The following is a 24,542-nucleotide window of genomic DNA, read 5'->3' as shown; positions in this document are numbered from 1 at the left end:
ACTGGTGGACTCAGGAAATGTAAAGAGGAGGAGAGTAAGTCTGAGCTGTCTATAAGAGATGCAAGCAGGACTCTGTCTCACGGGACAGTCCATCATGCCACATGACACTGACAGCAGACTATTTTGCTACAGTCTTATTAAAAAGAAATGAAAATGACCCAGAGTGACCAGAAGAATGACAATTGGGACCACAGGAGAAGATGGAAGAGTGGATATAACAAATCTCATAATGGCATCCAAGAGAATTTCCATAAGCTTGAGACGTTGAAGACCTCCAGCCCATCTGTGCCTATTTGTCTGGAGTTGATTGGAATGAAGGGATCCTACCATTTATCATTAGGGGGGAATTTGGCTGGCAATGGTAAAGATCAATCCTGCAAAACTATGAAGATTTTAATGCCGAAGGGGAATGATGGCAGGACTTTGGCAAAGAGTAGCTCACTGCCTCCAATATACAGCCCAAGAATGTCTACCATCTCCATGTATTGTACAAAAAACTGTGTGCCAAGCTGGGAGGTAGAATGTCAGGAGAAGAAAGCCAATATCTTGTCCACCAGCATAAAGATGGACAAGGCATTGTTCAGCAGACAAAAGCAAGGATGTCAGCTGATCTGCAACGGGATGGGTGTCTTAAATGAGAGAGTGCTGGTTCAAAACCAAGAACCGAGACCGAACAGCTTGAAGATTTCTGATCCATCAGCAGGGCAGCTACAGGATGGATTTCTGGGTGTAGAGCCCAGTAATGTCAATGCCAATGAGAGAGAAGCGATGACAGAAGGGATGAAGGACTCTGAGAGTGTATCTAAGGGCAGACCTCTGCTGACGCTCTCAGATTCGGCTATTGAGATGGAAAATGAGAAGGACGTGAATGAAATGATAGACAATCAGGAGGACGAGTATTATACTAACCAAAGGATCACAGCGTGGATCGTCAAAGTAAATGCAAGCTTGTTTTCTCTCTTAAAAGATGAGATTATTGATCAAACACTAGAAGAGCAGGATGTGGATACTATTAAAATCATCTATGACCAGGACTGATGTCTATGTGTAGTGTTAATTGTTAACAGTGTAAAATAATGTTTAGTTAGTTAACAACAGTTAATGTATTAGGTGTCATGATCATTATTAAAACAGTAACTTCAACATGAAAAGATATAGTATTGCTTAAAAAAAGGTTTGATGTCAGTAAGACTTTTTAGTGTTTTTGAAAAAAGTCACTTTTCACAAGGATACATTTATTTGATCAAAAATACAGTAAAATGGTAATATTGTGAAATATAATTACAATTTAACAGATTTATAATTTTAAAAATAAAAGATTTTTAAGCTGAATTTTCAGATGATCCTTCAGAAATCATTCAAATATGCTGATTTTGTGCTCATGAAACATTTCTTATTGTCAATGTTGAAAACATTGTGCTGCTAGATTTTTTGTGGGGAAAAAAATTCATGATTTTTTTTATGAATAAAAGTTAAAAAGAACAGCAATCAATTAAATGCATTGCTAAAACTATTCATTCCTGTAAAAAGGTCTTACTGGCTTCTAATTTTAGAATAGGAATTAATATTACTGTAGATTAATAAATACTATGCATTAAATAATGTTAACAAATTGAACCTCATTTTCTTTTTTTTATAGCTTTAGATTTTTTTTAGTTGCCATAATAGCTGAATATATCTGTTGCGACTCCTTTGATGTTCTTTTGAATATGAGATGGTGAGATCACTGACATTAAAAAAAAAAAACTTTTTTTTTTTGTTTGTTTATTTGTTATATTTAATTGGTTAATATATTGACTTAAATGTAATGCATTTGTCTGTGTTGCAGAATGACACATTCCAAAAAATATTGATAAATGTTGGTAAACTCTTATGCAATGTTTCCTTTATGGACATAATTCATGTTTCCAATAAGAGCCAGTTTTTTTTTTTTTTTCAATATCCAGTTACTTCGTGTCCTCATCAGCATCTGTGAACGTAGTATCCTGTGATGTATCCAGCTATGTATATAACTACCATCACGGTCAAAGATGCTGCCACTTTCAGCACGATACCCAGCCGTCCAGTGCACAGACTGTTATAGAGTCTATATGGGCACAGATGAGATTGACATGAATTATCTGATTGCATCCAATAACAACTTATGAAGTTTTGCTTTAACACTGTTTATTTTTCAGTTCTCTGAAAACTAGAATCATATATAGTGGATTCTCACCCAGTCAGTCTGGACTGTGACTGCAGTACTGGCATATTCATGCTGTCTTCGCTCCAGCGGTTGTACTGAACACTGGCTTCATTGGACTCCATTTCCTTCCAGCTTTCTGCTCCTCAAAGTCAGCTAGAAAAGAAAGTAAATAAAAAGGAGAAGCTATACTAGCAAACTTGCTGAACAAAAACTTGCCCTGCTACTTTTAGACATAAAATCATTTCAAGTTTACTTTCAGGTAATGGGCTTGGCTGTGTCTTGGAAAGTAAATCATTCAGCAGTTCAGTTATCAATGTTAAAGAAGAGTTAATTAATAATATGATGAATCATGTTATGTTAGTGACTGAGGTCCATTACATGGAGAAGTATATACAGCTGCTATTGTGTATTTATATTCAGTGTTTCCCTCTTAAAGAGTTGTGGTTGTTTTCCCCCAAGTTCCTAAAGCTTTATTTGCAAATCTGTCTGCCGATCGAAGCCTAATTTGAATACACACACGTTCTCAGGACATCAACTGGGAAGTCATCAAATCCTTAGTCTCTCACACTGTCTTATGCGTGTCAATCCTAAGAGCAGTGGGTCCATGAGGACATTTGGCTAACCTTTGCTCACAGCCCGTCATAAATGAAATCCCTAAACTGCTGTCTTGGTTAATAAAAATAAACATGTCTTGTTGCCTAAGTGAAGTAGGCTTAATATTGTGAAGAACTAGTGTGTCATATTGTTAAATAAATAAATATTTCATTAAAAGCATCAACTTATCTTTATACAAACAAGTTAAATCTTATGAAATCCCTGCAGAATTTAATACACAGTCAGTTATCATAGTTGTCTTTCCTTGATGTTAATACTTTTCATTATTCACCAGCCAGTTTACTCACTTTAGGGGGTGAAAAGAATTAGTTCTTTAACCATGCATTTTATGTGATCTCTGACTCTGGCCTTACTGCCAACTTACTTACTTAGGCTACTGCATACTATGAGATATAACATTTAATAATCACACTAGTATATTCCTTTCATTCACACACAAAGTGAGTAGAATAAAGATTCTCAAAATCACTTCCCTGTTCAATTCTCCAAGTGCTGAGGAGCTTTGTCACGTTCATCCACTCCGGTAGGTGGCAGCAGAATCACATAAACCATATAGCGCTACTGTTCTACTGCAGATTAGAAGAAAATTGTAAACATACTGATCCTTCGAGAATCAAAAAAATGTAGGAGATGCTGCCTTGTTTTATTAAATGTTTGTTTATTTAATGTTTATTTGTGGATGACAGACATTTTTCAAATTATAGCAGTGAATGTATTGCACTAGGGTTTTTCGCAGAGGACTCGCATTTTTTACCGAATGCACAGATATTCTGAAGCGACCATGCATGATCGCTGACATGTGAGACTATCATCAGTTCATTAAAGGTTGTTGCATCTATTTCTGGCTATTTCACCATGGCCACTCTGACAAGGCAGGACCTTAATTTTGGCCAAGGTAAATTGCAGTTCATTTGTAAATTTACTGCACGGTACAGCTTTCAAATAACACCATTGTGAGTATTCTGATTATATTGATCATTTGCAGTTGTTGCTGACATTCTGTGTGAGTTTTTGGAAGTGGCAATTCACCTCATCCTCTATGTCAGAGAAGTTTATCCGTCTGGTATCTTTCAGAAAAGGAAGAAATATAACGTTCCTGTGCAGGTAATGTTTTTAAGATTGATGATAGCTCTGTAATGCACTCTTAAATCAATGTTTTTGGAAATCTTATAGCATTAGTCAGCACAAGTGAGCCCAAAGGTAGTGCTGACTGAAATAAATGTTTTGACCACTTATATTTAATTTGACAGATGTCATGCCATCCTGAGTTAAATCAGTACATTCAAGACACGCTCCATTGTGTCAAGCCACTGATAGAGAAGGTGAGTTTTTATTTCATTTTTGTTTAATGTTCACATATGAAAGAAAAACAGGTTGAGCAATATAATATATGACCGTTCCATTTTTACAAAACATAAGTGAGTGGATAAGACATGTTTGATGTTGTTTGTGCAGAATGAGGCTGAGAAGGTTGTAGTGGTGATCATGGATAAAGAGCATCATCCAGTGGAGAGATTTGTGTTTGAGATCTCACAGCCTCCACTGCTGTCCATCAGGTGAGTTACAGCTGGTTCAATGTTTTTGAAGCAAACATTGTGCGTGTCTTTCATATGTGTGTGATTTTTTTCCGTGTCAGCTCAGAGACTCTGCTGTCCCATGTGGAGCAGCTGCTGAGAGCTGTGATTCTAAAAATCAGTGTGTGTGACGCTGTTCTAGACACCAATCCTCCAGGTAGGTGCTCAGCCTTCACCGCAAACCAAGGTACCCGGATAATGACCTTACACTTATTGAATAAAGTCATTTACATTACTGTGCTTTTTTTTTTTTTCTCCACAGGATGTACATTCACAGTGCTGGTACACACCAGGGAGGCTGCCACAAGAAACATGGAAAAAGTTCAGGTCATCAAGGTGTGTTAAAACCCCTTTTTTCTTTTCTTTTCTTTTGCTCACTCTGTTGACTGGAATGGATATCTAAGTGAATCTTGCCAGAAGACCAAAAAAATGAACATGCAAACTTATGGAAGCTTGTTTGCACCATAGAGTGGAACATTTTATTAAGTCAGTCAGAATTGTGAGATAAAAAGTTGCAATTATCTTTTTTTTATTTTTTTTATTTCCTGCTGTCTCTTTGAAACACTTGGAAAGCTGAAAATTCATTCGTTCAACAGTGGACAACTCCCAAAAAGAGAAACTAATAGGTTTTCAAGATTGCTTGGTCAAAATTCATGGCTGCAAAAACATGCAACATGAGGGGACTGAACTTTATTGACATCTTCAATCTTTTCTGGAGTTTAAAACTTACTTTGCTTACCACAGCTATGCAGATGGCACCAGATCTACTTAGCCCTTTCGCCTAAGGACTACAGCCCTATTGATTCCCTGTGCCAATGCATTGATGAAATTAACAGCTGGATGTGCCAAAACTTTCTTCACTTAAACAAGTAATTGCATTTGGAAACAAAGATGAAGTTCTCAAAGTGAATGCATACTGTGGTAGATTTTTCCCTAAACCTAACTATCTGGGTCTCGTCTACAAATCAACGTCCCCAAACGTCTACTGTCGACGTTTAGTCTATCTGGGTCTCGTCTACAAATCAACGTCCCCATCCAATAATAGTCACCTAACTAACTAGTTCCCCTAAACTAGCTTACTTCCTAAACTAGCTTCCTGTGCAGGAATAATCGACAAATAGACTTCTGCAAATGTCCTTTAAATGCTTTAATCACGGCCAGGAGATCTTCCCGAGCAGTTTTCAGGGAATCTCCCAAGAAGCAAGGCCGGAGGATCTCAGACAAATTCCATTGAGAATCCCAACACAGATACAACAGTTTTTATAGAATCGAGACAACATATAAGATTATAGTGACTAACATATCACCTTCAATATGATTGGTTCAATTGGTTCAAAAGCCCCAACCTTTTCCCTCTGTCACTGGCACAAGCAAACTCTGTTTTTGTAATTACTTATCACAAGGTTTGAGAACTAGTCATCTGTCTAGTTTAATTTCCCCTTTTTGTTATTTATACACCCACACACACACACTCAAAGTCACAAGTTTTCCCTTGGTTTCGAACTGTACATTCTGTTCAAATGTTAGAAACATGGTTAGTTTAATATACAGTTTAAAATTTCCACGACAATACCTTTTTACCTTAAAAAAAAAAATCTAGTCTGGAATCTTGGTGTGATTTTGGAGCCAGACAGTAGTCATGTCACAGCAATAACTAGCTTAAATCAGCATACTATTATCTTAAGAGTATTTCGTATCCAGTCAAGACTTGAGAAAGTTGTTCTTGCCTTTATCATCAGCAGGGTGGACTATAATAATGGACTCCTCACTGTCCTTCCCAAAAAGACCATTAGACAGCGGTAGCTCATACAGAACGCTGCTGCCAGGATTCTGAGCAGAAAATATGAACATATCACACCAGTCCTCAGGACTTTACACTGGCTTCCAGTTACATTTAGAATTGACTTTAAAGTACTATTACTTTTTTTAATATAAATCACTCAATGGCCTGACCTCAATACATTGCAGAGATGTTCACTAAATATAAACCCAACAGATCACTAAAATCATTCGGATCAAGTCAGTTTGAAATATCAAGTGTTCACTCAAAGCAAGGCAGGTCCGCAAAGAACTAAAACTAATTCCCCACATGGCGGCAACATTGCAGGATGTTAGAACAAAGAGATCTTGAGATACGCTATTGAGTACGAACTTTCAGTATTAGAAACACAAATACAGGGACTACTGAAGAAGCAGTAATAGCTATTTGAACGGAAAACCTTGGGGTTATGGATAATTTGCGGGAGCACCGCTTAATGTGCTGTCAACATCTACACCGAGGAATGTCATTCATGACAGGAATGTACCTCAGATAAAGACGGCTCATGTTTGTTTTACACCTGCTCCATCTTAATCTACCTTGGCTATACCAAAGGAGGAAATCCCAATACAGTATCGAATTTTATATCGGATTAAAGGAGAAAAATGATGAATGAAAAAAACAATTATTGAAACTTAATTGACACTTAAACAGTTGCTATATCAACAACCTAACAAAGAAAATACTTGCAATTTTGCGACCCGTCATGTGAACGAGAAGAGCGTTCAAACTCGGATATGCAAGTGGCTGCCGTGGTAACAAACAACAATACCTTAACTGATTAATGTGGAATAACTTTTATTTGAGGAAATTTGATTATAATAGGCTGGCCTGGTTTGAACTTAATGGCCCTGCGATGCCTATTGATTTGGTTGATTTGAATAAATCTATATAATGGCTAATGTTGTTTTAAGTGAATGCTGAAGGTCAATATACAATGATCATAATGCAAGGCAAGCACATCCCACATCCATTTCAAACGGATCGCGCAATGTTATACAGGCGCGCCCATTTGTTATACAGGCGCCCGGTTTTTGGGTGAACTATCCCTTTAAATATCTTATCTTGCGCATTCTTGTCTTATCATCTTTACAGGATTTTCCATGGATTGTAGCAGATGAGCAGGAAGTTCACATGGAAGAGGCAAAACTCATTCCTCTAAAAACGATGACTTCCGATATTCTCAAGGTGAGACATTCCCAACAGTCCGATTTCATTGCTGCCACAAAATGCTCTTGGATCATTCTGAGTGAAAAAGGAACACATTAAATATTGAGAATTTTTTTTTCACTCACACATTGTTGTGCTAATAGTATTAAATTAAATAAACGTGTCTAAATCTTACATTTAAAAAATAAGTATTTCATGACCATATTCTATTTTCTTGGTCATAGCAATCGCACTACAAAGCAGCCACAAAGCTACTCCACTGACACAGAACACCATGTTCTTGTAAAAAAAGAAAGTAACACCTGTTTTCAGAAAAAAGGTATATACTAGTAACAGTCTTTGAACATTATCAAAACGTGTTTTCTCTTTTCCTGTGAACAGATGCAACTCTACGTAGAAGAAAAAACACAGAAAACTTGATGCACTGCAAGCTTTGCAGATTACCGCTTGTTAGTTTCAGTTTCTACAGGGAACGGTTTTCAGTTCATGTTTATGTATTTCTCAAAAACTTAAAGGAAATATATTGAGCTGGACTTAACTTCTTTTTAAGTAAGTAGAATTGTTTATCAGTATATCTGTATCTTTTGCCTGTTTCATTTTTATCACTTTTTGCTCAAGATTTGTCTTTGTTCTGAAATTGTCCTGTGTTTTATTTTTTATTCAATTTTGTCATCTTTCACTTTTATATCTCTGTTGTGACTCCAGTTACACTACATGTGTCTTTGGGAGCACAGATAGAGTTTGAAAGATTACATTTTTGAAACAGCTTTTACATTAGATTAAAATTATGATCTTGTTTTTGTGAATGTTTCTTCCTGGTAACAGAAATAAACAGATATGCTGTGTACATGGTATGTAAACACCTATTATTTATCCACAGTATTGAAGGATCCCTCAGGTTCACAAGAGAGACAGTTGCTATAACAGATTTATTAATTTTGTGGTGAACTATCACTTTAAGAAAACATTGACTGAAAGTGGTCCACATTGCCATATTTTTGTACCGACAGGAATAAATAGTTCATTAACACTATCAAGTTAAAGTGAGGATATGCTGTCATTGTTCCCACACTTATTATTAGTTAATTTTCCAAACCTGAAAACACATTCTGATTGCGCCTGGTTGGATGTTTTTAAAACTGATGGGAACGTGTAAATACTCATTTAGAATCTAAAAAGGCTAAATATACAGCCATATTTGTTTTAAGTTTAGGTGATACTGTTCTATTAATTTTGTTGAACCTGGTGAACGCTGTTCATTTTAAATCAATTTTACCTCAGCATGCACAACTATTTTGCAGAAGAACACACTTTTATGTATAAAAATGGCATTAGGTCATAAAACAAAATATGGTGTCATCTTGAATCCCAGACCATTATTATTTTGAGACATTGCTAATTTAATCCACTGAATTTAAATGAATTCAAATGATTGGTCTGAATATTTGCCCAGACCATTGTTTGATATTTTTTCAACGCATACACAGATCCTTAAAATTCTGACTGTAATTGTAGAGATTTCCTTATCTCTCTTCCTGCAGCTCTGTGCTAATACAAACAAATATCTTCAATCCAGATAAAGTAAACAGTATTTAAAGTTCACAAAAGCAGAACTTCCTGTTCATTTATTAGAACTGTGTTAAAAAAAGTATAAGAGAAAGTGGCTGTTCCAGTTCTGTGAGGGAAATGAATGTGTGTTCTACATTAAGTTTAGGTGAAATGAAATGTAGATTTCTTGTATTGTATTCCTGCAAATTTCCTGCAAATCTCTGTGCTAGAGCACTAAATTTTAGCCGTGACGTGCATACTATAGATAGCCCGTCTGTCATGTTATAGATCATTTAAATAATTAAATAGCTATTTTCAGTAATGAAAATAAATCTCCAGAGTGTGGTTTTTAGTTGTTTTTTATGTGACACTTTTAATATACACACCTTTATTGTTTGGACATTCATGTTAATTTTTACATTTCAACTTGTTATCCTGATAGTATTATTTGTTATGGAGAAAAAAGAAAAAAAAAACTTTCTCTAGTGAACTTTAAGACTCTAGCTATAGCAATCTTAAAAATAATGTTTTCAGGATAAGCACTTTAAATGTAGCTATAAACATTCATGATGTTTTTTGTCTGTAGCTGATGTGACTCAAGGAGTCACATGCATGAAAGCAGCTGCTGTTATCTCATGTGGAACGGATTTTTTTTTTTTTTTTTTTTTTTTAAAGGGATCATATAATGGTACATGCACTTTACAAGTTGATTGTGATTGACAGTAGCGTTTCAACACAGACCCGCCCTGTCTGTCATCATAGTGCATTGATATGCTGGAGAAGAATGGCATCGTCTAAGCGATTGTGGCGTTCTGTTCTTGGGTGTAATAAGGAACACAGCAGTCATTTTGATATTTTGATGGAATATTCCCAAAGCATTGACGCGGGGATTCCCCACGATCAACCTCCATGCTTTCATGTTTGGCGAATCATTTCACCAGACAGCTTTACAAACGAGGATCAGCATAAAACTGGTTCCCTTTCAAGGCGGTCACTTCAACATTACGTCAAAGACGTATATGGGAACTCCCTTCCTCCTCATTTTCACTGAAATCTTATAGGCTAACGCCAGCTGGAGACAGCTGGCCAATTGACGCGAAACATGCAAATGCTGACCGGTCCGCGGGCAGTATAAATAGCATGGGCGCGACAATTACGTCAGAATCTCTTTCTTCACGCTATAAGTCTTATCTGAAGTCATCGTGGAAGTTGCAATAGAGGTTACTCACCATGTTTCCTCCCCGCATCCGATGGCTGCTAACATGCCAGATATGTGCGGGTCCTATCGACTCGCTCTACCCTAACAAGTTCAACCGAGGCCGCACTCACGGACGACGGGCATGTGCCGGACAGTGCGCGCCCTCAGGGGAATAACCCGGGCATCCGCGGGGATGAGGCCCACTGCCGCCAGCAGGCCGCTGGTGGGCCCTCTCCCGCCCTAGGACGAGTACGCTGCCCGTCGCCACTCCGGTCCTCTTCGCGGGCTCGCTAGAAGGACTCGACGCGATAGCCCCTGTTGATAGGAATACTTCAGCCCGGTATCTCAGCCAGGCTACTTCAAGAAGACTCCGTCTTCCACGGCGTCCTTTGGTAGTCGTGCGCAAGACGCGCGTCTAGAGAGACGAGGCAAAGGCCATGGCTCCGTGTCTAAAAGGGAAAAAAAGTACGGATGCTATAGATCTCTAGCAGAGAGGTCTCTAGCCGCCTCGCTCTGACAATGGAAGTGCACATCCGGTGAGTGTTGTTGCGCAGTCGTTACCGCTTATGCTGTTGACGCTGGGCCTACGTAACATTACATTTTGATGTGCTTACAGCTGATGTTGCCCTGTATCCTTCAGTGCAACTGGCCATGCTGATTTAACTACATATTCACAGTCGTTGTCGCTACGCCACTGACGCTGTGTTTATGTACTCACTGCACACTATATGTGCTATGATTTGTGCCGTTATATTTTGCCCTGTATCCTTCAGTGCAAATGGCTATTCTGATTACAACATTCACAGTTGTTGTGCTGCCACTGACGCTGTGTTTATGTACACTGATATGTGTGTGTTATGCTTATGCCGCGATATTGCCCTGTATCCTTCAGTGCAATTGGCTATTCTGATTGCTACACAGCACGTAATACCACGTATTCAGTTGTTGCGCGATGCATCTGACGCTGTGTTTAAGTACACACTACACACTGATATGTGTTATGAATTTGCCGTATATTGCCCTGTATCCATCAGTGCAATGGCTATTCTGACCACTACGTATTCACAGTTGTTGCGCGATGCAACTGACGCTGTGTTTATGTGTACACTACACACTATATGTGCTATGAATTTTGCCGTTGTATATTGCCCTGTATCCTTCAGTGCAATGGCTATTCTGATTACTACTCAGTACGTATTCGTAGTTGTTGCGCGATGCAACTACGCTGTGTTTACGTACACACTACACACTGATATGTGTTATGAATTTTGCCGTTGTATATTGCCCTGTATCCTTCAGTGCAAATGGCTATTCTGACTACTACGTATTCACAGTTGTTGCGCGATGCAACTGACGCTGTATTGTACACACCGCACTCTATGTGTAATGATTTATGCCATTAGCCTATATATTGCCCTGTATCATTCAGTGCAATGGCTATTCTGATTACTACACAGTGCGTATTCAGTTGTTGCGCGATGCGACTGACGCTGTGTTTACGTACACACTACACACTCATATGTGTTATGATTTTTGCCGTGATATATTGCCCTGTATCCTAAAGTGCATATGGCTATTCTGATTACTACGTATTCACAGTTGCTGTGCGACGCAACTGACGCTGTGTACACACTACGCACTGATATGTGTTACAATTACGCCGTTATATATTGCCCTGTTCCTTCAGTGCAACTGGCTACTCTGATTACTGTGTATTCACAGTTGTTGTGGGCTGCCACTGACGCTGTGTTATGTACATTGATATGTGTCTATGATTTATGCCGTTATATATTGCCCTGTATCCTCAGTGCAATCGGCTATTCTGATTAACGACGTCGATGTCGCTATGCCTCTGACGCTGTGCTTGTACAGCATCAATGTAACTATGCTATCACGTTGCCCTGTATCCTTCAGTGCAACTAGCTATCCTATCTAACTGTGCATAGTCACAGTCGTCGCCACGGCGACTTGCGCTGCATCTGTGTACACACTGAAGCGTTATGCTGTTATGTTGCCCTCAACATAACTGACCATTGTGTTTGAACTGCGCTTGTTCATGCAGTTCGGTCGCTTCGATGACTAGCGCTGCATTATACACACAGATGTTTTAAATGTGCACACTGATGTGTTATGCTGTTATGTTGCCCTCTATCCTTCAGTGCAACAACCAGCTGTCCTATCTAACTATGCATATTCACAGTTCTGTCGCTACGGCGACTACACTGCACTTATGTACGTACAAGGACGTGTTTTTGCTATTTTGTTGCCCTGTTCCTTCAGTGCAAAACTAGCTATCTTAATCTAACCGTGCATATTCACAGTTTCTGGATATATGTACGTGCACGGGTGTGTTAGGCTGTAATGCTGCCCTGTTTCCTTCAGTGCAGCTAGCCATCCGATCCTGATCTAACTGTGCATCTCAGCTATGGTGACTTACGCTGCGTTATGTACATACATGGATGCACTATTCTTACGCACTTGTGTTATGCTGTCATGTTGCCCTGTATCTAGTGCAACTAGCTATCCCAGTCGAACTGTGCATATTCACAGTCTCTGTCGATACGGCGACCTGCGCTGCATTATTGCACATGGATGTGTTCATGCTGCGGTGTTGCCCCGTATCCTTCAGTGCCTATACTGAGCTACTGCGTATAGTTGGCGCTACAGCGACCGATGCTGTTACGTACATGTGCTACACTGTTATGTTGCCCCGTTTCCTTCACTGCAACTGGCTATTCTGTACTAACTCGTATACTCACAGTTCTAGCTACGGCTACGACTGTGTTTGTGTACTTCTGAGGTGCTATGCTATTACACTGTAAAACCTAAGACTGAAAGTTACTAAACTAAATGAGTACATTTAACTTATTTTTTTTAAAAAGTTAGTTTAACTTAATAAAATATGTGATATTAACTCAAAAACTGCAATGTATTAAGCAGAACTTAAACCGAATAAGTTATGAATAACCTATTTGTTATTTTAGCTTTTAAATTTTATTTTTCAAGAAATTACTTTTGTATAAGGAGATGAAATAAACACTTAAATAAATACATTTAACATTTTCTGCTTCATTTGAAGCCTACATTTAGGTCTCTCTACGGCGTTCTCCCTCACGCACCGGAAAAACCCGCGTATTTATTTCAATCTGCCCATCCCCCACAGCTCAGCTCACACACGAAGTAACTCTCGGAGTCGGAACAGAATGGCGGCCATGGAGAGATTTAACAGGTAAGCACGGCAAAATGCTTCGTCCTCTTTAGAGCACTTGTACGTTTAACGTTGTATTGTCGTTACTCTTCATCTTAAGAAGACCGACTAGCTAAAGTAATGTAGGCTACTAACTACTGTAATAAGACTAAGTTATGCCATTTGTGTCACGTCACAGAAACGCCAAGCCAACGCGACATTGCATTTAGCACTAACTTAGAGATTTTTTTTAATCAGCGGCAGTAAGTTAGTTGTACTGTGAGTACACGACAGTTTTGTCACTGGAACAGTAATTTATATGTGTGTGCGTTTTGTCACATTTTTACAGAGCGTGTCCCGCGCAAATTTGGATATTTATCAGTGAGGACGAAACTGACTGACTCCACTAGTGCTAACGTTAACCGTCATTCACACGGCAAAAACTAAAGAAATAGGTAACGTTAATACAAGCTGACATACTCTTTTATTTATTATGTTGTGAGTAAACCACAGAAGTGGAAAATTAATATTTTTTGTGTTTTCTCATTTTAGCGTAAACAAACGTGTCCCGCGCAATTTTGGATATTGTGAGGAGACTAGCAGCTATAACGTTATCGTCCACCGACCGACATTTACCCGGCAAAAACTAAATAAAAAAGGTAATACAAGCTGACCTATTTCTTCATTTATAATGCTGTGAGTAAACTTAAGTTTTTTCAGTGGAAGATTAATTAATTTCTGTGTGTTTTCTCACATTTTTGCTTAGACAAAAGTGTCCCGAGCCATTTTGGATCATTATCAGTGATTGAGACTACCATCCACCGCCCGTCATTCACATGGCAACAACTGCAGAAATAGGTAATACAAGCTGACTTATTCCTTTATTTATTATGCTGTGAGTAACGTAAACCAATTTTTTGACAGTGGAAAACTAATTAATATTTTGTGTTTTTTCTCACATTTTGTCATAGACAAATGTGTCCCTTGGGCAATTTTGGATATCGGTGAGGAGACTATCAACCACTGACCGTCATTCATACGAAAAAAAAAAAAGGTAATACAAGCTGACATATTTCCTCATTTATAATGATGAGTAAACTACAGTTTTGTCAGTGTAAGAGTAATTCATATTTTTGTGTTTTCTCACGTATTTGCATAGACAAACGTGTTCCGTGCAATTTAGGGTCTAGTGAGGAGACTGACTGACTATCCTCCACATCGACTGTCATTCACGTAGCAAAAATGAAAGAAAAAGGTACTACAAACTGACCTATTCTATTTATTATGCTGTGAGTAAATTACATTTTTGTCAGTGGAAAATGTATTATTTTTTTTTATTTTTTTTTTTACAGTTCAAAATAGACAAACGTGTCCTGCGCATTTTTGGATCTATTTCAGTAAGAAGACTGACTGACTATCCTCCAGTGACTGTCATTCACATGGCAAAAACTAAAGAAAAAGGTAATTTCCCAGGGAAAGCAAGAACTGAGAACTGATAAGAATGTAAAATGTGCACCTTGAAATGCAATGTAAGTCATTTTGGATCTTGTCAAATCTAGTTGTACTGTCAATCTCAAAGCTCTTTTCCATTTTAGATGTGTATGTGTGTTTTTATAGTGAAAACAAATGCTGCCGCTCAGTCTTTTTGCCACTTAGCCGACGGTGACGTCACGCATAACCTCTATTCTAGCATTTATGCTGTGAGTAAACCAGTTTTGTCAGTGGAAGATTAATGTTTTTTTTGTTTGTTTGTTTATTCACAGTTCGCCAGACAGAAGTCATGTGCAGTTTTGTATTTTGGACAGTGAGGAGACTGACTGACCATCTTTCACAACATTCATCACTGAGAACCTTTTGTAAAATAAATTATTTTTCAATAAATACTATTAATAACTGCATCCTTTTCTTTGACCATTTCTTTATATCAGGGTTCCTCAAACTCGGTCCTGGAGGGCCACTGTCCTGCAGAGTTTAGCTCCAACACTGATCAAACACACCTGAGCAAGCTAATCAATGTCTTCAGGATCTCTAGAAACTCACAGCTAGGTGTGTTTGATCAGGGTTGGAGCTAAACTGTGCAGGACAGTGGCCCTCCAGGACCGAGTTTGAGGAACCCTGCTTTATACCAATGTTTTTCCTTTGTCTTATAAAACTTTATTAATTTGAGTTTAATCAACTTAAATCATTTACCGCAATCGGTTTCCTAAAACCATTTGAGTAGCTATATAGTTGTTATGACTTGATTAGATTTATTAAATGAACTCAAACCAGTTAGTTTAAATGGTTTAAATTACTTTAAAAGTTTAATGGAATGAACTTAAAATATTCAAGTTACATATGCTCAAAATGAATGACTAAACGAACACTAAATTATGAGTGAATATGACTCAATATATATAAGTTCACAATACTCATATGTATTTATTTTAAAACTTAAATGGTTTGCCGCAATTAGTTTCCTTAATCGGTTTGAGTTGAGTTAACTTGTTGGGTTTTACAGTGTATGGGGCTATTATCTAACTGCGTATATTCACAGTTGTTGTCGCTACGGCCACTGGCACTGTGTTTATGTACATTCAGTTATGTGTTAAATTGCACTTCTGTACATCGGCTATAGAACATCGGACTATGTTCTACAAGGGAGTGTCAGTTTCCTCGTGACCCCCTTGCTGGCCTATCATCCCCGGTTCACGGACCTGAGAGAGTTATGGGGCCCCCCCATGACAATCCCCCTCAGTAAGGTCCTGCTTCTACAGGCGATCGGCACGATTGGCACCCCAGCCCCAAGCTGTGGAACCTTCTTGTGTGTCCGCTGTTGGGTCCTTCGTTTGAGCAAGACACTTCACACTAATAAGTGCTGAGAGATCTCCTTGAGAAGGACCTTTCCACCTGTTCTCGCCCCAGCGAAGCACTTGGAGACCTACGCTCATTCTATGTGAATGATGTTACATTGTCTCGGACCTAGTGACTGCAGCGTCACTCTCCGTCCGATACCAAACTGCGTTCCGAAGACGCTTACACCGTTCAGAGCACAGATTTATCCCTGCCCGCCTTCTGCTGAAGCTGTCAGCCTCACATGATGCTGATGCTCAGAGTGCTGTTAGCCTTGTAAGGGCTTTGCGGATGTACGTGGACCACCAGGCAGCAGTCTGACTAGCTGTTTGTGTGCTTGGTGGATGGTACTAGGGACTGAGACTTTCTCACTGAATTCGACGCTTTTCATATGATTTAATGCCTACGGGATATAGGTATGCTGGCTGTCTTCTCAGAACACGTTCGCCAGGGGTTCAAGTTTTATGCACTGCCTATAGCGTCGTGGGTTCGGTGAGTTTTATTAATGTACTCATGAACTGTTTCCACCAGCTGTGCAGTAGTCTGCATTATGCAGAGTTACCATTGCTGCTAACTCTGTGTTATGACTGTAATGTTACATAGCTGTTTCCGCATTACACAGTAGTTTTCAATTTCTGTTAACTCTGTGTATGGCTATAAGGTTATGCAGCTGTCACCGCTATTGCCGTCGACACTGTTAACTCTTGTGCTTGAGTGCTTATGGTGTTGTGCTGCCCTCCAGTGCAGCCTTCGCTTCATTGCATTGGATATGCAACTTGGTAGGTCGGAACAGACGTTTCTTGGTCTAGTTTCGCCATCAGTTCGAGTGCTCCTAGCGGCGCTGCTGGCTTAGAACTGTTGTCTCTCGTGGGAGTGTAGCTTGACCCCGTTTAGGGCTTATCTTCACTGCTCTCACGGCGGGATTCTATACAGTTCCCATATACGTCTTTGACGTAATGTTGAAGTGACCGCCTTGAAAGGGAACGTCTCCGGTTACTATCGTAACCTCGGTTCCCTGAGAGGCGGGAACGAGACATTACGTCAGCCGCCGTGCTCGCCGTTTGTTCAGCTGTGCTAGCGTTCAGTCTTGATTCTGACGTAATTGTCGCGCCCATGCTATTTATACTGCCCGCGGACCGGTCAGCATTTGCATGTTTCGCGTCAATTGGCCAGCTGTCTCCAGCTGGCGTTAGCCTATAAGATTTCAGTGAAAATGAGGAGGAAGGGAGTTCCCATATGCGTCTTTGACGTAATGTCTCGTTCCCGCCTCTCAGGGAACCGAGGTTACGATAGTAACCGGAGACGTTTTGCTAAGAAGCTGCTCCTGAAAAAAGGATCAGTACCAACTATTTGTGTTCGTGCTGCACCTCCATTAGAACTGAAGTGAGTGTAACGTTTTATTAACCTTTATATTAATCTTTATATTAAGTTACTCTTTGCAAATCGCTTGCACGCTTCACAATGAATGCGGCTGTTTACACTCAGGTACATTACGGCATGTTTTCTATGTACGACGTTCTCAATATAATTCATAATCCCACGTTTGAACAAGGAACAATGCGTTATGGTTATTGTGTTATTATTTCAAACGGTGTACGCACAGAACAGAGGGGCGGGGTGAGCAAAGCTCATTATCATTTAAAGACACATGCACTTAAACGGCGTGCTGAAAACAGAGCTGTTTTCTTACAATACTAATGAGAATTTTTAATTAAAGTATATTACAAACTTTTAATTTATACCCTAAAGAATCATATTACACTGAAAAAAATGATTTATTGACTTAGTTGAATTTGCTAAAAAAAATTATGTTAATTGGTTCCACATAATTAATTTTAGCTACATTTAAACAAATGCATTACGTTGAACTAAGTTCAACGTAATGCATTTGTTAAAATGTAGCTAAAATCAATTGTGTGGAACCACTTACGATAAAAACATTTAGTAAATTCAATGAATTTACTGAAATCATTGAATTTACTAAAAAAAAATATCGTAAGTGGTTCCACACAACTGATTTTAGCTACATTTAAACAAATGCATTAAGCTGAACTTAGTTCAACGTAATGCATTTGTTTAAATGTAGCTAAAATCAATTATGTGGATCCAATTAACATAATTTTTTTTAGTAAATTCAACTAGTCAATGAATCATTTTTTTCAGTGTAGCTTCTGTGTCATTTTTTTCATATTTCAAGATTTATCATTGTACTCAAATGTTACTGTTTTATTTTTAGCACAATTTTGTGTTCTTTAACTGCTCCATATACACGTTTACAAAGTGAAGATGAGTGTGGTTGAGAGCTATAGAATTCTAAAGATTTTCAAAACAGCTTTTACATTGTTAGATTCGAACTATGATCTTTAGCCACTAAGTTTTTTTGTGAATGTTCCTTCTTATACAGATTGATATTTCTATTTGATGATAGGTCTAATTATAATTGATAATTACATTATAATTATCAATCTATGTATTTAATTGGTTGTAGAAATCAGTTCATATGCATTTTCACTGATCCTATCCAACCGGGCCTGAGAAACAAGCACGCAGCCATCTTTAGAATTTTGTGTTTTCACTTCCATTTTGTGGTAGCTCCGTATATTTCTATGGCATCACTGTCAAAAATGTATTAGCTGGTGATGTGGGTTTACTTATGATAGAGTTAACTAAAGTTATCATGAGCATTGTAATTTTTGAACAACAAATGTCAGTAGACCGGGAAGATTTTAAAACGAGCAGTTCGTTCATAAATCTGTAAGATCTTACCTTCATGCTGTGGAAACACAAACTGGAAGACAGAACACATCGAGCGCAGTGCTCAAATCGGACGGGGCTACATAAGGTCAATAAAGAGCATGCCAAATGAAAGCATGAACTCATGCTGTAGATACACTGTTAAATGTGAAAAATAGGTGTTCATTTTTCACATCGGTTTCCAATAAACAGACAGCAGTGATACCAAATAATTTGGTTTAGATTGAGCCTGATTTGGCAAAACCTTCACAACCGCATATTGTCATGTTTTGCTGTTTCTCACTGCTCTGTCCCCTTTTTCTTGTATAATTATACAGGCTGTGCCAATGAATAATGGTCAAATCCATTACATAAATCAGTGTAAAAATTTATAAATTTGTAAAAAGTGGTCATGTATTTGGGTCACAGTAGGCCTACAGTTTTGGTCTTAACTTTCATTTGTGAAATCTTTCACAGTAAAGTTCCATTCGAAGTGGACTTCACAGGGTGCCATCTTAAGTGAGATTCCAATCCGAAGAGAGCGAACATGTTCAGTTCAAAAGGTATTGGGAACAGCATAGGGTATAAGGGAATATCTCATTACATCACAGGAAATGGAGAGTGAAAATCAACCAACTGTCATTGCGCATCACATCAACAGTCTAAACTAACGATGGAGCTCAGAGCCGTTGGAAGAGTTTTTAAATGGCTCTGCGATTGAGTTTACGTAAGCATTTGAGTAGCTTGTTCAAAAATATTTGTTGTTATTATTCAAACTAGAATATTTATGAATTGTTATGGCAATTAAATTTGCCCCATGGGAGAGAAAGCACACAAGATGAGGCCGCTACAATAATTGAGTTAAGACCATTGATTAAGAACACATTTAGTTAACCAAATCAAAATTTATTTTCATATTGAATGACAGTTACAGTAGCCTACAGCTTCAAATCTGTTAATAGTCAATTAATAGCTGCAATATAGTCAATTAAATATTTAAGTAGGCTAGTCTAATAGAACTACACTAATACAATGTTTTGATAATATTGATTAGATAGTGTTGTAAAGTTTTCTTTACCATCTGTTGTAAATTTTTCTTTGATCGAAGCAGAGACCAGTGAGACAGTCGGGATCGCGTTCAACGGAAGTTATTCTTTATTGAGAACTCCGCCGTACGCGGCTGTAGAAACGTCCAACATGATCTGACTGAGGGAACTTTACATGGTATCTTATAGGCCATTCAGTGGGCTGTCCTTAAAGGTGCTGAACTTACACACAGCCTTAGAGATGGCTACTGAATCTAATCATCTAAAGACAATAGAGGCAATTACCCCCAACTGAGATAATGGTACCCCCAAATTGTATAAACAACACATGGTCACGAGAACCAAGACTAGGTAAACATTCACACATAGTTCAACTCTTAGTAGAAAGATCAAAGACTAACAAAACCCCTTCAAAGGAAACTGTTAAATCTAATCAGTAAATGGATGCCCTCATGTTCACCTTGAATGCCCAATACAGTATAGTTCACCTTAGTTTTTTATGTGATGTTATGTAGGGAAATAGGATCAGCAGATCTAAAAACATATTCTTAATTTTAATCCTTCAATAGGCCATATGCCTAATGTGTGTTTTGTATATGAATGGGCCTATTATGTGATTTTAAATTTGAAAGTAAAGTAGGCTATAGTATTTGTCAATATCCGGTGTGCAGATGATATAACATAAATATTGTAATTTGATAACGGTGGGATGTTTCTTTGATAACGATGTGGGAGTTCCAAATGAGCGATTAGTGACAGCGAAGAACTCATATGATGAGCTGTCTGTGAATTCCCTGTGGCTTGTTTACACAATTTTAAATGTCAAATGTCATTGTCAGAGTCATTGTCACATGTAGCCATGTGTTTACCCTCCTTGCATTGTTTCACGAGTGAAAAGGTTAAATAATTACAACAGAATCCATTTAGCCTACATAATGCTGGCTCTTGTTTTAAATGTCAGGCTTAGGTGTATAGAGTGAAAAAAATTTTCATGTTGAACTAAATTAATGTCTGTTCTTGGTGCAAAAACTTTGATATAGAGGGATTGTAGTGTTTGGTGTTTTCCTGGTGGTCCAGGAAACTTTTATTTGTTTAATTATTAAATTGGTTAAATAGAATTTGAAACATCTTACATCATCAATAACTTTATTTTGTTCTGCAAGACAGGGAAAATATTTATTTTTGTTTATAATTAATATTTTGAGTTTGATCTGTGAGTGACGTCATTGGTAATGGACCGTTCGCGCCTGCTCTGGTCTCTCTCAACAAGTCTCAAGTTGATAGTTATTATAGAAGTGTCACAAATTCCACATTTAAAAACAGACGTTTTCAAATTGCAAAGCTTGTAGAAGGTTCCTATTGGCAGTACTGACTTAGGCTACAGGTAGCCTTGAGTAAATTAACTTGTCTAAGAAAATGATTCATAAAACATATAAATATCAGTTGAGCCTATGTTTACTTTCTTCTCTGACACAGATGAAAATGAAAAGACCATCAGTCAAAGTTCAGCTTTAGGAGGGGAAGAAATAGGGCAGGATAAGAAAACTGAGGGAAAAAGAAAGATGAAGATGAGGAGAGAGCAGGTATTGACAAATAATCTAATGCCCACTGACATGGTTTTAAAGCTATTTCTTATCCATTTTTTTGGCCTTCAAAAGTCTAAAATTGCACATATGTAGGTCAGAGAAATCCAAATTTTCTTGGGGGAGCCCCCAAAGCCCCCTAACTATCTCACATTTGAATGCCAATGTCTGTGGGGGGTGGCAGTGTGGGGCTGTGGTAATGTGGGCTGGTGTGGCTAGTGCCAGGGCTGAATTTTTGTCCCAGTCAGCCCCTGACAGTTGCTGTTCTAGTCAGAGCAAGTGGATGTTGCAGTGGAGTTAAAAGTCGAAGGTGAAGTAGGCTAATGTCAAATTTCCATAATTGTTGTTGTGATTTATTTTTGTTATAGTTGTCTTCAGCCATTTTTATGATGGAATTTACATTGTGAAAAAAAAAGGCTGTGTTCCATATTGTGGTGTTCAGCAATTTTAACATAGTATTGTCATCATATCAGTGTAGATGTAAATGGACCAAAATAAAACCATTAAAATATCAAGTAAATAAGTACTGTGATACTTGGTGCTACAGTGACACTCATAACCCAAAAAGTATTGCTATACCACGAGACTCAATATGTTGTCCCACCGTGAGTAATTTTCCCTGTTGCACCAACACAAAATTTTAGGGTTTCCCCACCTGCCAAATCCCATTTTACCACTGTTAATAACCATATTTATGACCTGTGTATTAGATGAATTGCAGTTGCTGTTAAGGAGAACGGTAGGCTACTCAATGTGTCTTTTCTCATACATCCTTTAGCTGAAAGAGAGTGAACCTGAAGGCTTGTGTGTTAATTATCTGTCCTCTGTCAATAAACTGCAGGTATGTTTAACAACAAGAAGAGAGAAAAAAAAAGAAAAAAAACACTATACGATCTAAAAAAATTGAGACATACTGGCTATAACATTAATGTAAAAATATGTACTTTTGATTGAATTTTATTTCTTTAATTTGGTTTGTGTTAAAGTGAATTTTCATAAATGAGACACGGAAAGAAATTGTTGTATAAGACTTTACTGTATAAATGCACTTTGAGAATAGCCTGTGACTGGAGAGAGTCAGCTGAAAGAGAGTGAACCTGTGAAGGTTGAGTGAAGAGTGAAGTCCGCTACAGGATGGTTTCTGAAAATTCTGTCATAATTTTCTCAGCTTCCTGTCGTTGAAAAACTGTATTAGGCTACTCGCTTTCTTCTGTGAAAACACAAAAGAAAATATTTGTGAAATATCTCAGTATTTTGTTTTTTCATTCAGTGGAAGTCAATGGTAAAACTGTTTGGTTACTATCATCATATCTTCTTTTACACATAAGGTATTTTAAACTGGTTTGGAATGACATGAGGGTGAGTAAATGAACAGATCATGGAGATTGGTGTGTTCACACCAAAAGCGAAGAAAATTTAGCCTAGGCTACTCGCGGGATGTTTCTTGTTTTTCGCATCACTCGCGCGAATAAAAAAATTGCGCGATTGTCTTCACGCACATCAACAACAACATTTCTTTCTGCCATTTTTTCCCGTCATCAACCATGTTTGAGATAACTGCTCTGTACCTGTTGTGGAAGTCCCAAACTCCGATGTGTCTGGGGTCAGCAGCATCCAGAGGAGCACAAAATTCGGTGAATTTCACCGTCTACTCCAGGAACTGCGCCTGGATGACAGGCAGCCGCTTCCAGTGCTACTTGAGGATAGACAGGTGTCCATTGCACGGACTTGTTAACTGATTGGCTTGCGCGACAACGCGTCATGCTAATTTCACGCTCAAATTTGAAATTTTTTAACTTGCGTGAAAGACGAGAGAAAAAGGCAAATATCGAGCATTCGCGGCAACCGCGTCGCCCAATTCGCGTCATTTGCGACCCTTTTGGTCTTTGCAATGACTTTGTGTGTAGCCTAATCTACTCGCGCAAGTAATCAAATTCGCGTTTGGTGTGCACACATATGATGTAGTGATGGGTCGTTCGCGAATGAGCCGGATCTAAGAGCCGGCTCTTGTAGGTGAACGACGGGAGCCGGCTCGCATATCTGAAGAGCCGACTCTACTTTTAAAAATATAGCCTATAGAAATTAAATCATTATGTAGGCTAATAATGAAATAATGAATGATTTTAATTGTATTTAAAATAATTGACTAATTCAAAAACCAACAAAAACATAATTATATAGGCCTAAAGGCGCGCACACATTTGTTTCGACTGTCTTATCAGCCTCACATTCTGTTCCTGTCAATCATACACGCAATGTTGTCAACCAATTAAACTGCATGAGGGAGGGCCGAGCTAACTCTCACACACACACTAGATGCGGATAAACCGCGGATCGGGCGGATGACGTGACGAAAAATAATATTTTAATTAAATTCGGGCGGGTGGCGGTTGAACCAGTCAAATGAAAAAAGTTTGCCACTAAGCAAACCTGCAAGCTATGACCCTAGCTGTCAGTAGCCTACTATTGGAGGAGGCCTAAACGTCTCGTAGATGAGACTGCCTGGGTTGTTTTGTTATTTTGTTTCGATATTAGTTATATTTTAAAACAGCCAGTCGTAGCTACCACTCGTGGAATAGGCATTTAAAAGAGAGATAGATTATGGTCTGATATGACTCAGAAATGATATCGGGCAATGGCAGCGCAAGATGTTCAGAAGAACGCAAGAGCTAAACTTCTACAAGCTCAATATAACATCCACATAAAAAATAAAAAAAGAAGGTAAGAAAAATAGTCAGTCATAACTTTGCCCATTAATTAGATGTGCAAGGCAAGCAGACAAGTTTTCGGGTTGTTATGGACAATTAAAAATGTGAATATTCATGTTGCACAGTTGTGCGGTGGACTTTCAGCGAGTTAAAACATATATTTTTTAAAGAGCCGTTTGTGAGTCAAAAAGAGCCGGCTCTTTTCAGTGAGATGAGTCAAACGAGCCGGCTCACGAAAAAGAGCCGGATTGCCCATCACTAATATGATGTAGCCTAATATACTCGCGCGTTTGGTGTGGACACCAAGTATTTTATGTTTTTATAGTTATATGTGACTGTTTCCT

General features: G+C 38.3%; 1 protein-coding gene and 1 long non-coding RNA gene across 6 annotated transcripts in view; one reads left to right on the top strand and one right to left on the bottom strand.

Annotated features, from left to right (window-relative positions):
* Positions 1-1,949: 1,949 nt before the first annotated feature.
* Positions 1,950-24,521, bottom strand: LOC311098294. Its single transcript, XR_014609448.1, has 3 exons — positions 19,940-24,521; positions 2,216-2,338; positions 1,950-2,086 (listed from the first exon to the last, which is right to left on the bottom strand). It is a non-coding gene; the product is annotated as an uncharacterized lncRNA (long non-coding RNA).
* The window catches only part of mad2l2 (mitotic arrest deficient 2 like 2), a 30,175-nt gene continuing 9,000 nt past the window's right edge, over positions 3,368-24,542 (top strand). For 3 of the 5 annotated variants that reach the window (XM_084138416.1, XM_084138415.1, XM_084138417.1), the window contains exons 1-8: positions 3,368-3,695; positions 3,786-3,904; positions 4,051-4,122; positions 4,256-4,356; positions 4,437-4,531; positions 4,637-4,710; positions 7,289-7,381; positions 7,745-7,912. In XM_084138416.1, the coding sequence (XP_083994542.1) occupies positions 3,656-3,695; positions 3,786-3,904; positions 4,051-4,122; positions 4,256-4,356; positions 4,437-4,531; positions 4,637-4,710; positions 7,289-7,381; positions 7,745-7,783 (633 nt within the window). In that variant the 5' untranslated portion in view covers positions 3,368-3,655 and the 3' untranslated portion in view covers positions 7,784-7,912. Of the gene's footprint in view, positions 3,696-3,785; positions 3,905-4,050; positions 4,123-4,255; positions 4,357-4,436; positions 4,532-4,636; positions 4,711-7,288; positions 7,382-7,744; positions 13,339-13,645; positions 13,752-13,848; positions 13,956-14,062; positions 14,155-14,267; positions 14,351-14,455; positions 14,552-14,648; positions 14,758-15,059; positions 15,195-24,542 lie in introns of those variants that run through there. The other 2 variants (XM_084138414.1, XM_084138413.1) reach the window with 2 other exon arrangements.

This window comes from Abramis brama, assembly GCF_963993115.1.
Source record: "Abramis brama genome assembly, chromosome: 16".
Lineage (NCBI taxonomy): Eukaryota > Metazoa > Chordata > Actinopteri > Cypriniformes > Leuciscidae > Abramis > Abramis brama.
The sequence above is the reverse complement of the archived record's forward strand: the minus strand, read 5'-3'. Positions and strand labels throughout refer to the sequence as shown.